We start from the raw sequence: 15,900 nt of genomic DNA, 5'->3' as shown, positions 1-15,900 counted from the left end.
GGGAGAGGGAATAGGAAAGAAGAGATATTAAAGAGACTTTGTGGGTGTGTAAGGAAATCTCTGATCACAACTCAAATTTTCAGTGAGCTGTATTGAAAAATGGAAAGGGTACAAAACAAATGATGGATACAGAAGAATGAAGAATGGCCTGGACCAGGGGTGTCAGAAATGTTGCCTGTGTCTTTAACATTGCAGATAAATCACGCTGTGCTTTCTTGTTTAAATCTGAAAATGCCTCAGAAATCTTCAAAAAAGCATTCCAAGTAGCACTATCAGTCATCTGAGTTAGAAGTATAGATGGGCCCTGCTTTCTTTCTTGGCCTTAAAATTCTTTTGGCAGATTAAAGCCCAGAATGAGTTGAGGCTTAAAAGTTATCGAAAAATATCAAAAGGAAAGTATAAAAGGATGTGTCAGATAGAAAGAAGAGGTGTTAATAGTTGACCAGTAGAGGGCAAGAAGAGGCAGTCTTTGGGCTAACTTGAGTAGAGTAATTATTGGTAAAAGAGGATTATAACCCAGCCTGGGGGAAAATTAGTAAGTCTCCTGACTCAGGTGATTTGTGGTCTGGGTTACTTTAAAAACTTCAAGATGAGATCAGTAAGCCATTGTTGGTTATTTCTGAGTACTTACGGAAAATGGAAAGGTACCAGAGATTGGGAGCAGACAGAACGTAATCCCAAATATCCAAAATTTCTGATTCCACAAGCTGCATATGAACCGTATAACTTAGTTTTTCTCTTATGTGAAATTCCAGAATCAAATGGTATTATTAGGTTGATGGATATAGGAATGTTTGGTAGATTTCAGCAAGGTATTTCACTGTGGACTGAGAGGTTTGTGGCCTAGGCTGTGAATACAGACAGGGAGGTTTGGGATTAACTGAATGACCATTTCTTGGAGTACAGGTAATAGGTTTGTGTCTTCTAGTGAAATGCTTTAAAGGTTTGCTGAAAGGCTTTGTCCTCATCTTTTTTATTCACATCAACTATATACTGCTTTTCTGGTCAGTTGTACTGATGATTTTCTTGAACTAGTATAAGAATCTTGTATACATTTTGGGGTAACATCAAAGAGGGATATTGAATATATAAACCATTATAATCCTGAAGGACTTGGCAAGCTGGAATAATGAATCCAGTTTAACAAGATTTACATTAAATTCAAAATTCTTCTAAGAAGATTACTGTTAAAAGACTCTGAAGACATGAACTCACTAGTTAAGAGTATGGGCCTCAGTTGGCAGATGGGCACAAGTTTAATTTCCATCTCTGAAGCTCTATTTTTTGACCTTAAATATGTTGCTTATCTTCTCTTCATCTGCTCAATGAGGATAATATTTCATAAGGTGCTTGAGGGGATTAAATGTGATAGTACAGTTGAAGTCCTTAGTAAGTGGATGGTATGTAGTTAACACTCAGTAAACGTCAGCTGCTCCTGTAATGTAGGTTCCCGTAAAAGAAAACAGAGGAACAAGGGAAGTGCCAGTTTTATACATCTCCACTCTGAGCTGACCTCTCTAGGAAGATTCAGTGATTCTTGTAAACTGTAATAGCATATAAAGCACATAGCAGTCTGTCAGCTATTGGTTTTCTTTGGTGTATACAAGTGAAGATAAGAAGGTGAGTAATTCTGGAAAAACTGGGAATATTTGGCTAAATAACAGACAACCTAGGAGATGAGGTGATCTCTTTCTTCAAAATTTGAATTAGAAGTTCAAACTACTGTTGGTAAGTGGAAGTTCTAGAATAGCAGTGTTTTCTGATGATAATTGGTAAGCTGATTTGAATGGGCTGCCTCAGGAGGTGGAGAACTAACTGCCTATTACTAGTAGAGAACTGACACACTATTATGGAAAGGATTCAAACACTAGGGGTGTTTGTTTTTTTGCACCTCAGTTTATCTGTGTAAAAGAGAGTATTGGTTCTAGGTAATCTGTAAATCCAGGCTAAAATTCTGTGATTTGTTCCCTTTTCATTGATTTATGGCTTTATGGAATCCTCTTCACTTACTTTAAGGTACAACTGTAACCGCTATAATGAGGATGATGCAAAGGCAGCAAGAGATGCACAGGAGGTAAGTACATTTATTTTCAAACAGTTGAACAGGAATATACGTTTTATGTTGATTAGGGAATGATTTAGCTGGAGTGTTCAGTTCTGAAAGATTTGTTGAAATGACATTCCAGTAAATACTGGGTATCTGTGTACCTGTAGAGAGGGGATCTTATGCAAAATGGATATCAGGAGTACTCCTATTTATAAGTTTGTTTGCATTTTTTAAAATTAATCTAGCACACTTTCAGGTTTCAGTAGTCTTCCGTATCAAGATTTTCCCTTCCCAGCAAGGAGACTAAAGAATAGTATTTGTTAAATGGCACTGCTGCAATTTATATGCAGTCTTACTTCTTTTAATTAATTAATTATCTCATTGTTCATCAGGAAGCTCTAATGATTTTAGGGGAGCTGATTTGGAATGAACTGTCTCAGGAGGTAGGGATTTCCCTCTTACTGGATAGGGAAATAACCCACTATTATAGTAGACGGGATTCAAACCCTAGGTGTGGATTAGATTCTGTAACACTTTTATTTCCTTTCAGCCTGATAATTCTGTCATAATTGTAGAATCCTGGAATTTAATCATTCCTTACATTCATCCATTATGTGTTGAAATTCCCCAGTTGTCCCCCAAAAGTCTTTTTAAATGGCTTGCCTTGCCAGGATGCAATCCAAAACAAAACCTGTTTGTTATTGTTTCACTTTTTAAATGCTTCTTTAAAATTTATTATAATTTAAATTACCATAAATACAAAGGAATATATTTATATAACCTAGGCAGTCATATTACAGACTTTCACAATATTTGTGATCCTTTTAAAGGAGGAAAAAAAACCTCCACAAATTCCAATGTTGATTTAAATTATATTTATTATAATACGACTTAACTATGTTTAAACATAAAACCAGCTGTAAACTCTTAAGCAACTATACAACCAAACCAAGAAGACCACAAAACCAGTGGAACTCAAGTTAAAACTAATTTGACAGATAAGTTATTTGCTGAAATTAAATTACTGTTGATAGACTGTTGTCAGACCAGGTTTTTTAAATTTAGGGTTACCCATACTACTAAATGCCATGTGATAATTTGTTCTCCCACCAGTTTTCTATATCTCACCTATTGCACATTCACCCCTACAGTGCATCAAAATTTGATTTGATCAGAATTTATCATTAATATATTCTTTTATCACTTATTATTCTCAACTCTGGTGCAGTTAAAGTAATCTTGCTTGATGCCAATTTTAGCCATTTCACAAATGTAAGACCTGAAAATGTTGATTCTCATAAGTTCATTCATATGGCCCGGAGTGTTTGTGTTTTCTTTAGGTTATTATCAGATTTTTAATATTTAAACATTCCATGGTCTGTTTAAACCAGATCATTTGGCACCCCTACTCCAGTTTGTCTAGCATCCTTAGACTACAGTTTGAGAAACATCACCCCATGTAATCTTTATATACAAAACTCTACAATGACAGTCATGCTTTTCCTACCTCCCATTTGGAATCGATTCTACTGTTACATTTTTATTTAGCTCAGTTTGTCATTGCATCTCCTTCTGTTTTGGGTTTGTTTGTTTGTTTTTAAATCTTAGCCCTCATGGCTTTCTGCTTCTGTTTTAAGCAGTCACAATTGTCAAATTCTGCTGAAGAGACCATAAATTTTCCTAAAATTTTCTTCTAATTTTGATAATATTTTTTTTGAGTCCATAGAGAACTGTTCTTTTTCTCTTATGCTGCGTTACATTTTTCCTAATAACCATGGTAGGCTTTTAGTTTTTACTTATCCTGAATGAAGAGTAGTCTAGTTAGATCTAGCCAGAATATGGTATTTGCTGACAACAAAAAGTATATGGGTTATCCTTGGCCTTACCTGGTCTGCATTTGGGTGCTGGTAGGAATCCCTTTCTGAGGTCCACAGGGAGGGTGGATTATTGGGCATAGCTTCTAAGCCCTGCTAATGTGTAGATTGTAGATGCTAGAATACATTATTTTTCTAGCTCATTTCTTTTGGACTAAACTAGAATCTTCTGATCCTGTGGGTGTACAGGGAAAAATTTCATATGAGTGCCTGTATTTGTTTGTTTATTTAAGTGGGAGCCATACCTCCCAGAATGGAGCACACCATTGCGCATATCTAGCATATTCTTTCCTCACTTCCCCTACATCCATACTCAGGCCTAGTGTTTTCTGGGAGTTGTAGTTCTTAAAAAGTACTAGAAAGTTGGCACACAATACAGAAAGAACATAGATGGTACTTTGAGTGCCTTGGAAGGATGTTACCTGTGTTGTAGAAAGTTGTTGACTTAATATACTATGCCACAGTTATGACAGGAGTGGACATTTGAATTTTCTTTTCTTTCTTTTTTTAATTTTTATTTTTATTTATTTTTTTGGCTGCACCGTGCAGCTTGCAGGATCTTAGTTTCCTAACCAGGGATCGAACCCACACCCCTGGCAGTGAGAGTCCTTATCACTGGACCGCCAGAGAATTCCCTGAATTTTCTTATCTACTAGACTTTCTTTCTTTTCATATTAGGTGCTAGAGATAACAAGATTACTTTTTTTTTTTTTTTGGCCAGCTGGGCCTCAAGGCTTTTGGGATCTTAGTTCCCCGACCAGGGAATTCCCTGAATTTTCTTATCTACTAGACCTGTGAGTTGCCAGATAGTAAATATTTTCAACTTTGCAGACTATATAGTCTCTGTTACAATTACTCAATTCTGTCCCTGCTCTTGAAATGCTGACTCAGCCATAGACTTAAAAGAGTGGGCATGGCAGTGTTCCAAGTTAACTTTGTTTACAAAAAATAGGCAGCAACTGGATTTCACTCACAGGCCAGAGTTTGCCTACCCCTGTTCTAAGCAGTCAGGTTGTTGTTTTGTTTGTTTTTCCAAAGTGTTTTTAGGATACTGATTGCATTTCTCAATCCAGATTCTGACATTTGATTAAAAATGGGTCTTATTTGCAGTGTTGGTGTGGGTTTTCTTTCATGTTGAATTTTAAAGGTATTTAAAGGTATTTTAGACCTGATATTTTTTATATATATATATATTTTTTGTAATACTTCATGTACTTTAAAAGACTCTTCATAAAACTGTAGTACCATAATTATGTTTGTATATATATTTATTATATATTATTTTATAATTATATACTTAAAACAGTACTTTGTTAATATCATCAACTATCCAGTGTTCAAATGTCCCCATTTATCTCATAAACTTTCTTTTATAGTTGGTTTAAATCAGGATCCATACAGGTGCACAAGTTGGATGTGATCCTCTAATCTATAGGTCCTTTCATTTTTTTGTTTTTTTGGGGGGTTTTTTTTTCTTCCCTTGCCATTTGTTTGTTGAGGAAACTAAGTCATTTTTCTTGTAGAATTTAACACATTCTGGATTTGCTGATTGCAACTCCCTGGTTTTATTTAATAGGTTCTTCTATCCCTGAATTTCCTGAAACTGGTGGTTAATTCTAGATAATTGAATTCAGACTCGATTTGGGGAGGGGTGTGGAAAGAACACAGAACACTTAACCGGTGGTACTGTATAGTTTCTGTTGCATTATATTAGGTGTTATATGATGTCTGGTTGCCTCTCTTTTGTTTTCTACTTTAAAATGTTGATGTACCTTATTACATACCGCAGAACAGAGCTATCCAGTAGAACATTCCGTAATGATGGAAATATTCTTTATTACCACTATCTAATGTGGTAGGCACTGACTGCGATATGGCTGTTGAACACTGAGGAACTGATTGTTTTACTTTAATAGCCACCTGTGACTAGTGGCTGCTGTATTGGAAAGTACAGCTATAGGACATTCAAAAAATATTAAATAACAAAGGTAGCAGTAGATGTCTCTTTGTTCCCGATTTTAGCCTAAATTCCTATACCGTTTCATCAGTAAATATGATATCAGCTTTTGTGTATATATAATACATTTGTTATAATTATGTGACCTTAATTTTTCTTAATGGGACAGCGATCTAGGGCAGCCCTTCAGAGGTACCTGTTCTACTGTAATCGCTATATGAACCACATGCAGAGTCTACGCTTTGAGCACAAACTATATGCTCAGGTGAAGCAGAAAATGGAAGAGATGCAACAGCACAACATGTCCTGGATTGAGGTGCAGTTCCTGAAGAAAGCAGTTGATGTCCTCTGCCAGTGTCGTGCCACACTCATGTACACTTATGTCTTCGCTTTCTACCTCAAAAAGAATAACCAGTCCATTATCTTTGAGGTAGGAATAGTTACTGAGTGGGGAAAAAACCCACCTGTGTGTCGTAGGACTACTTGCCTTTCATAGATAAGATATATAGAGTTTTAAAGCTTACTCTCTGCCCAAAAATGTGGATTAAAAGTTTAGTGTTAAGGGCTTCCCTGGTGGCGCAGTGGATAGGAATCTGCCTGCCAGTGCAGGGGACACGGGTTTGATCCCTGGTCTGGGAGGATCCCACATGCCGCGGAGCAACTGGGCCCGTGCGCCACAACTACTGAGCCTGCACTCTAGAGCCCGTGAGCCACAACTACTGAGCCCGTGTGCCACAACTGCTGAAGCCCGCGCGCCTAGAGCCCGTGCTCCGCAACCAGAGGCCACTGCAATGAGGAGCCTGCGCACCGTGGCGAGGAGTGGCCCCCGCTCGCCGCAACTGGAGAAAGCCCGCGCGCAGCAACGAAGACCCAACGCAGCCAAAGATAAATAAAATGAATAAAAATTTAAAAAATTAAAAAAGAAAAGTTTCGTGTTTATTAGGAAGATACAAGAAATTTAGATTTCTTGCTGTAAACTACGTTCAAATTGATGTGGTTTAGCCAGCTAGCGATTTAGTGTGCAGGCTCTGGAATTAGCCCTGAATTTGAATCTTGACTTCATCACTTTTTAGCTCTGTTGACTTGAAGCAAATTACTTAACCTCGTCTATATCTCTATTTTAGCATGGGGATAAGTTTTCTATAAATGTTAAGAGGTTTAAGTGAGACAATCCATGTATAATGCTTATGTAACACCTGGCACGTCATAAGTTCTTTCAAAAGTCTTTATTCAGGCAAAACTAATACATGGTATTAGAAGTTAATACGGTGCTTGCCTTTCGTGGAGAAGTAATGACTAAAAGGGGGCCTTTTAGCAGTAGAGGTTTTTCAAGTAGAGATGCTCATTTAAAATTGATGCATGCAACATTGATGTTGATAGATGGCTGGGTAATAACAGTGACTAGCAGATGGGAATTTATATCGGTAAATATATAGAACTAGCCATAGTAGTAAAGGATAACAAAATTTTAATCTTCCATACAGTGTTCTCTTACAAGAAGTAGATATCTAGCTAGATATAAAGAATAATGGGTTTCTAATTTTTCCTCAAGCTTTAGCCAGTAGCAGTTTTCAGAACTGGAAGATTCCAAAAACTTTTTCTTATGTCCTTTCAGATTGTCATTAATATTCTTCCAGAGGTAATGGATAAATCTTTAGTTCTTTTAATATTTAAAAAATTGTCCTGGAAAAGAAAAAACAAGTTGTTAGGGGTGAAAGTGATGAAGGGCTTTACAGGTGCAGTTAAACCACCTGTGAAAATTACAAAATTGGTGCTGAGCCACAGTCTATCAAGGAAGCAGCTAAGATGGTTTATCTTTTAGCTTTCTTTTGAAGGCAGAATTTACTATATATTCTTCTTCCTCTTACAGAATAACCAAGCAGATCTAGAGAATGCCACAGAGGTGCTCTCGGGCTACCTTGAACGAGATATTTCCCAAGACTCTCTGCAGGATATAAAGCAGAAAGTACAAGATAAGTACAGGTAAGGTTTTCTCCAGTAGTTGTTGAACAAAAATGTCTGCCACCGGTGGTCTGGTATGCCTTAGTGGTGAAGTTAGATGATGGTGAAACTTGGGTTTAGCATATTCAATAACTGAGCTGCTGCCATGTTTCTCACAGATTGCTTCTGTCCTTTGGGCAACAGATTCCAGATAGTGCTAGTCAAGCATAGGGAGGAAATCAGCCGTTTATCCCACTGGCTGATTCTGCTTCTTCCATGAAGTTTTATCTATGTAGTTGCTGCCCTGACAGGAAGAAGGAGCCCCAAAAGGGCAAGTGGCTATTAGGATGAGGGGTGAGATTAGGATGCTGGCCCTAGCCTAGGGATCCTGTGGATCATGGCTGTTGACAAGTGAGCTACCCAAACTTTTTAAAGAGTTTTTCTAAGATTTGTTTTTTCTAAGGAGAGATTTACTTTGTCCTAGAGATAGATGATACTTTAAGATATGTTACCACTTAAGTGAAAGGTGCAGAATGTTTGCTTTCTCAACATGGAGCTCTTTCTCCCACAGTTGTTTTCTGGCAAATACTAATATCTTTTTAATAGTAGTAGAAACCTTTGGGAATTTGGAAGACTTGGAGATTTAGTCCTAAGTAATATTTTCACTTCCCTTAGCCAGCTATAGCTGCCACTAGTACTTTAAGATTTTACAGGTGTGAATAAATAACCCCTGAAGCTACTTCTTCCTAAAACTGTTTACTTACCTGTAGAATGACAAGATTGAGTCAGATGATTTCTAAGGCCTTTATTTTATTGCTCTAGAATTAATTTCCCAAAACTGGGAACTTCAAAAAATACCTTTTTAAAATGAGAAATAGTCATGTCTTTACATCTAGACCTGAAAATGTGCCTCTTAAAAACAAAAACAGGTGCTTGGGGGAATTCCCTGGTGGTCCAGTAGTTAGGACTCCCAGCTCTCACTGCTGAGGGCCTGGGTTCAATCCCTGGTCGGAGAACTAAATCCCACAAGACATGCGGAACAGCCAAAAAAAAACAAACAACAACAACAGAAAACAGGTGCTTGGTTCTAAGTCTGGATAAACTGTAGGGAACCTTAAAAAATAAGTAAATGCCTCTTTTTTTAATTATTGGAGGCTGACAATGGGTTGTTTTTTTTTTTTTTTTTCTCTTTGATTACAGATACTGTGAGAGTCGACGAAGGGTTTTGTTACAGCATGTGCATGAAGGCTATGAAAAAGATCTGTGGGAGTACATTGAGGACTGAGAATGGCCCTGCATAAAATGAACTCTGAAAACTTTACCATCTAGAGTGCTCATGCAATTAAAACAAACAAAACAAAACAAATACAAGCAAGGAGGCACTAAGCCTATTCTGACACCGCTGGTCTATAGTACCAGAATTCTGTTTTGTTAATGGAAAGTTTAAGTAAATTATATTGTAATAAAAAAAGGTAGATAAACCATTGTACAACAGTATTCTAGGCCGCCAACAAAAGTGTGACAGACACACTAAAAGCCCTCCAACTTTAACTTGTAACGTAGCTTCATTCTCAAAGCTGACTCCTTTTTTTTCATTTTCTTTTTCCTGAGTGTAGTACAGTTAAAATTTAAAATAGCTCCTTGACACTGCTTTTCATGTCCAAACCAGCCATTTTGTTGTACTTTGGTAAAGGACCTCTTCCCCTTCCTCCCATGCACATACAGATACACCCAAACACGCAGACTGTCTCTCTCTCATACCCCAAGGTCATGAGTGAATGATGATTAGTTCCTTGTAAAGAAAATTCTTGGGGCGGGGAAGAGGGTAGGCAGAAAGAGGGATTAAACAAACAAAAAAAAACAAAAAAACTTTGTATATGACTTTTAAAACAAGAGGACAACACAGTATTTTTCAAAATTGTATATAGCGCATATGCATGGACAAAGCAAGCGTGGCACGTGTTTGCATAATGTTTAATTACAAAAAATATTTATTCTTTAAAAATCTTCAAGATTATGTCTTTTGCTGTGCATTTTCTTTCAGTTTGCTTTATCTTTCCAGGGTTGAGGGTTGGGCTAAAAGGTGTGTTGGTTTAGCACCTCTGGAAGACCTATCTAGAGCTCTTTGATTTCCCTTTCCTGAGATTACTTTGCCCTCTCTGGTTTGATATGTTTGTTGCTCTCCATGGGCCTCATGCCCTGAATTCCCAGCTCCTGGTTGGGTATAGAGAAGTCAAGTTCTGACTGAATGCCATGGCCTGATAAGGGCTGCAACAGGGAGCTTTGCTGCTGCAATTCAAGAATCACCTAGTCCCCAACCTCATCCCTCTCCACGGCCTCATGCATCTCCGTAAGCCTTTGTGTGCCCGTGTCATATAGCTGAAGGCTTCCTGCCACATCCAGAGGAAACATTTCAAAAAATTTTCCCCTTAATTGCTGCTTTGAGCCTTTTAAGATTTTAGTTATGGCTCTTCTCTCACCCTTCTTTACGTTAGGGTGTCAGATAGAATGTTTTTCCTTTAAATATAAATAAATAGCCATTCACTTAGTTTCAGATTGTGAATTAAAAATGGCAGATACTGAAATTGCTTATGTGTGTTGCTGTGGGTTCAGTTTGAAGGCAAACACCCTAGAACTTGATATTCCCATCTAGTGCATTTAAATAGAAACCACTGTTTGCTTCTTTTCTATTGTCAGCAAATAGGAGAATTAATAATGTGTTTTAGCTGTGATGTCCATTTTTATGAAATTTCTACTAAGAGCTATGTTAAAAGTAAAGGGTGGTGGTGGTTTTATTAACTATGTATCTGTTTAGGCCATTCTTGCTGTGGTATTTTTCAACAGATTAGCATCCCTAAATCTGTCAGTTTTATACAGGAGTACAGAGTGAACTAGGCAACTAGATTGAGGTCTTAATACTAAATACCACTTGTGGCTGAAGGACCTCTTTGTCTTCCTCTAAATGTCTTGCGCCTAGGGAGTGTTTACTGTTTGTGAGGCAGCTTTGTCTGCTCTTGCATTGTACATCTTATTACATCATTGGGAAGTAGGTTCACTTTCCTCTGGCCTTTTGCCTAAGTTAGGCTTTGCTAAATCAACCCTACTTTTCCTTTTAGAAAAGGTTGTTACATGAGATGTACTTGCAACTATTCTTTTCCCATCAAAAATCAGTGAATGTTTGCTGAATATATTATGCTGCTTCCTTAAACCACTTGTTGCTTTAGGATCAACTTTACCTGTACCTTTTATCCTCCCTTCTCTTGCCACCTTAGGTGCAAATCTGAACTCAGTGTCTGCTTCCGTATTCTCTTCTCCTCCCCTTTCCCTGTCAACCATTTGACTTTATTTTAAATGACTGCATCAATCTTAAAAGACATTTATCAAAACTAAGGATTTTTTTTTTTTTTTAAAGAAAGCTTGAATAAGTTCCTTTCCCTGGTAACTTTGAAAAGCAGCCAGAGTTGCTATCTAGATATATGTGGTTCCATTAAAATGTTTTGTGTATGTGTGGTGTTTTTAAAAAACCTTACCAGTTAACTGCAGTATCTAAGTTTGAGTGTCATAAATCCTTTTTACATGCTCCCCTTACAACAAGTATCCAAAAACAATGTGTGCACTTCATAATATCAGCTCCCACCCATGGAGGAACAGTGCTTTTTAGAGCTGCTTTCTAGTTTCAGTGTTGGCATATTACCTGAGGGTATAGCAATTGTGGGTGCATTCCCTAATTTGTATGGATCAAGATGAATTGGCATTTTCCACTTCCAAGCTTCTAACAGCTGTCTCCATATTTGACAGAATTCCCTGAGTTAATTGCTTTCATTGTTAGTAGTAACTTCAGTGACCCCAGCTGGGATAGGCAAGCCATATTGTATGACAGCTTCCCTGTTTCACCTACCTAAGTCTTTCTGTCAGAGGGCTCTATTCATGGTCAGCACCAGGGTCTCCCTGTCTTCTTGAGGTCTTCTGAAAAGTGCATGCTTCATTTGAACAATTCATTGAGCAGTAGATGGACATTAAATGATTTACAATAAAATGTTGATCCAAAGCGCAGGATACAAACCACAGTGGTAAAATTGAGTAGTATATAATATCATCAGACTCTAAATTCTGTGTAATCTGCTGCGACCCAGATTGTATGTGTTTTATGTGTGTTTAAATAAATATATTAAGTACACAGGTGTATACATACACACAAATATAACAGATCCAAGACTGACTGACTTGATTTGAAATGGTTGAATCTGCAGTGTAAAATGTGGATCAACCATGATTAGGAACTGAAATTTAGTATAAGAGAGAAAAGGACTTGATGTAACAAAATCTTTTAGCTACAAATCCCAGTATAGAGCACTTGGGGGATGGGAGGGGGCGGGTTGGTGAGACAATCAGATCGGTAAATTGATTAAATGCTCCTAACCCTGTAATTTTGTGCATAGAGCACCCTGTGCTGTGGAAATAACTGTTCTTAGATTTTCATTGTAACTGGACTGTTCAGGTTGCCCAGAGGGAAAGAACATTCCTAATTCTAATAAAATAAACTTTTATTTTGTTATTCCATTAGTTACTTATGTTTATTTTTATAGTTAAAAAAAAAGACGGTGGCCTAACAGTCACCTGTATTATGTGCCTTATTCACTGTTCCTACTTAACATGAAATGTCAAGGTTTGGTTCAGTTTCTTTTCAGGGAACTGTGAATGAGACTATCCCCAACAATTATCTTGGTTAATGAAGCCTTCAGAGCATTTTCTGGAAGACTTCCAATTTCTGTGTCTTGAACATTGAATTTAGATTGCTATTCATGTTGTAACAGTGATATTAAATGCTCAGTAGATCTTTGTCAATTTATAAAGATAAAATATTTAAAAAGTCATTCTCATGCTTAAAACTCCTTCACATTACTTCCACTTAGCTCACTTTTAGAAGCTGATATCTCCCATAGGAATGGAGGGAGAGTTGTCTTAAAGAAGGTCCCAAAGTTGAGATCTTTGTTATTGATATTCTAGCCAAGTCCAGATTTTAGGACAATTTAATTTGGTCTTATTTGGATCTGTAATTATGAGAGTTCATTTATCACTTGGATCTTCAAAGCACTTTAACTTGTATCATTGTCTAAAGCAAGTGGGGTAGAAATTACTCTGTTTTATAAAAGAAAATAAGGCTCAACAAGGTTAAGTAACTTGCCCAAGATTTCACAATTTCTCCTATCTGGGACTCCAGCTTTCTTCTATCTGATGAACATCATACTACCTCTTTGTATCATATTTTCTTAATCTGGTCTCAGAATGACCTAGCATTCAATACCAAGAAAGGTGGTTCTTATCTACGGTGTTGTACTTTTAAACCACATCAAAGACTGTATAAATGCCTGTCACTGCTACTGTTAGAGGAATGCTATATGTACTATCTCTGACCTTCAATTTGCTATTGCAGAGTTTGCAACTAATGTGGCTCTGTGTTTTGCCTCATCAAATAAATCAGCCATGGATAGAAGAATAGTTCTTCCCATCTTGGTGATTAGGACAGGCATCATGAGAAGACTGCATGATAGTTGACAGTAAACAGTTCAGCGTCATTTGATTTGATAAACAGGGGCCAAGTAATTTGCAGTTGTAGGTCTAGTTATTTCAAATGAATTTCCAATGTGAAGAATTTAGGATAGTCTATTGGAACTTGTTATAGAAGTTGTTTTGTAACTGAAAATGCACAGAATAGCTCATTTCCCTTTGTTTCTCAGCATTTCTTCTTGGAACTGGATGGCCTATGGGACTTTCAGAAGATAAGTAGTGAGCATTTAGGGGGAAATCTTGGCTCCTTCAGAAACAGGAAAAAGTGTGAACCCCTCATTTTTTCAGATTTCTTTGGGGATAAAGTTGGTGTATTTCTGGTTCATTTTAAGGAATTTGTTTTTCCACTTAATTACCCAAGATGAAATAGCTGACTCGGAAATGCTCAACTGTAAGTAATCAAATACTGCCTACTACAGGAGTGGAGGCAACTGTGGTTGATGTTTCTCTAAGCAATAGCATTTAGGCTGGGGAAAATAATATGAGATTCTTTTGAAAAGCAGTTTTCAGACTACGATTAAACTATAGATATGCTTGTTTAGGGCCATTTTCAGAGTAGGAGCCAATTAGTGTATAAATCAGTCACACATTGATAGCTAGCAGCTCTAACAATGCCAAAAGCACAAATTTACTACCACAGTAATCCAGGGGTTTCAGGTAATACCAAGAGTCTCAAACTCAGATGGCTACAAGAACTAGGTAAATATTTTAATAGACTACCCTGGGCTAAGTGGGCTCTCAGAGGAGCCTGTGAAATACACTTTACGTGAATTCTCTCAATTTTGAAATGTTGGTCATTAATTTAAAATATTCTTAAATGTGAATCAAAGAACTGCACATGGGCCTTGTCATTTTCCAACTTGTGTTCCAATTTAATGTCCATTTTACACATTGAAATCACTGAGAAACTTCAAAAGTACAAACCAAAAAACACTATGCTTGAGTTCCACCCCATAGGAATTATGATTTAATTGCTTTGGGTTGTGTCCTGAACATCAATAATTTTTAAAGTCTTATCCCCATCCCCAACCCTGATGAGTGTGCAGTGTAGTCTGAGACCTGTAGGCAAGGTTCTAGATACTTACATAGTTTCAAAGAGGAATGTAGTTGAGCACTCTAGTCATAAGGGACGATAGGACGTGGGGTGAATTTACAAGCTCAGGAAAGGGGCACACTGTAGGCCCTAGCTGAATGGGTTTTGTGGAATGGTGCCTCCTCGGGTATAGTGTGAAGCGCCCAATTTGTTTTTTTGTTGGTTTTTTGGTAAGTGGTCCACCTTGGAGAAAATAAAATTCACAAAACCAAAAGAACTGTAGAACTGACAAGCTCAGTAGAATATTCACGTCAACTGGCAATATATTTTCTTATCCAGGGAGAGAACCCTATCTGGAAGTAAATTAGTGTAGAGTCTGAGCAAATTGTTGAGTGGTTAAGCTATCTGTTTCAAGTCAATGCGCAGTTCCATTTAATCACTTAAATTCAGAGCACTTGAAAGTCACAAGTTTCTTGCTGTCACTTTCATTCTTTGGATGAACTTGTATGTTAGAAGACAGTGGATTTTCCTATTTTTATTCCCAGTGAAGTTGGTGTAGTAGAAAGAATATCAGTATTTCTCAGCCATAATTTTCCCTTTGTAAAATGGGGATACTAATAGGAGCTATAATTTGTTGAGTGCTTCTTGCCAGATGCCTTACTTATGTTATTTGTATCTTCTAAGCAGCCCTAAAACAGTAGGCATTGCTATCCTATTTTATAAATGAGAAGAAAGGTGTATAGACTATTAACTCGAGCTTAACAGGGTTTATGGCAGCGTTGTGCTTGTCTAATTCCATGTGTTCATTCTATCATGTTATATTGTCTTTTATAGGAATATTGTGAGGGTCAAAGAAAATTAATGGGAAAACAAATCCTAGTTACAAATAATGAGCTTACTAGTACTAACTTAGGCAAAAAATAAGGATACAGAGCTGTCTCATAGACTCCCAAAGGCAGAATGAGATCGGATCCAGGAACTAGAAAGCCATTTTGGACTCCTAAACTGGCATTGTCTGCAGTCTGTACATCCACATCGTTCTAAAGGCTTCTGCTTTTCCTGTCAGCCACCCCCATAGCTCTAGGTGTTACATGTTAACTGTCCCAGACTCATGTAGACAACCAGACAGAGCCATGGAACAAGATCATTGGTACAAATGTGGCTTTGGGGGGTTACCCCTGTGGATTGGGAGGCAGATTTTGGAGATCATGGCTCACTGGCTGTACATCAGAGGTGTCCTTGACAATACCAAAATGCCCTGAAAGTTTTCTCTTTTAAATAAATGTAAAGAGTTTGTATGTAATAGATAATTACGGCTAACTTATTTAGTGTTTACTAAATGCTTCATGGCCATCTTTTAAAAATTGCACATCATATGAGATAGTTGCCATCTCCATTTTATAAATAAGAAAATAAAAGCGCAAAGAAGGTGGGTTATTTCTTTGAGGTCATCCTTTTGTAAGTGGCAGAATGAAGATTC

At 37.3% G+C, this 15,900-nt stretch overlaps 1 protein-coding gene across 2 annotated transcripts in view; it reads left to right on the top strand.

The window, feature by feature from the left end:
* The window catches only part of ARIH1 (ariadne RBR E3 ubiquitin protein ligase 1), a 114,441-nt gene extending 104,601 nt beyond the window's left edge, over positions 1-9,840 (top strand). The window contains exons 11-14 of one of the 2 annotated variants that reach the window (XM_036844424.1): positions 2,017-2,074; positions 6,048-6,308; positions 7,749-7,861; positions 9,020-9,831. In XM_036844424.1, coding sequence (XP_036700319.1) covers positions 2,017-2,074; positions 6,048-6,308; positions 7,749-7,861; positions 9,020-9,104 — 517 coding nt within the window. In that variant the 3' untranslated portion in view covers positions 9,105-9,831. Of the gene's footprint in view, positions 1-2,016; positions 2,075-6,047; positions 6,309-7,748; positions 7,862-9,019 lie in introns of both variants that reach the window. The other variant, XM_036844425.1, reaches the window with a different exon arrangement.
* Positions 9,841-15,900: the final 6,060 nt, after the last annotated feature.

This window comes from Balaenoptera musculus, chromosome 2 (assembly GCF_009873245.2).
Source record: "Balaenoptera musculus isolate JJ_BM4_2016_0621 chromosome 2, mBalMus1.pri.v3, whole genome shotgun sequence".
Lineage (NCBI taxonomy): Eukaryota > Metazoa > Chordata > Mammalia > Artiodactyla > Balaenopteridae > Balaenoptera > Balaenoptera musculus.
Note: the sequence above shows the minus strand (reverse complement) of the source record. Positions and strands in the feature narration are given on the sequence as shown.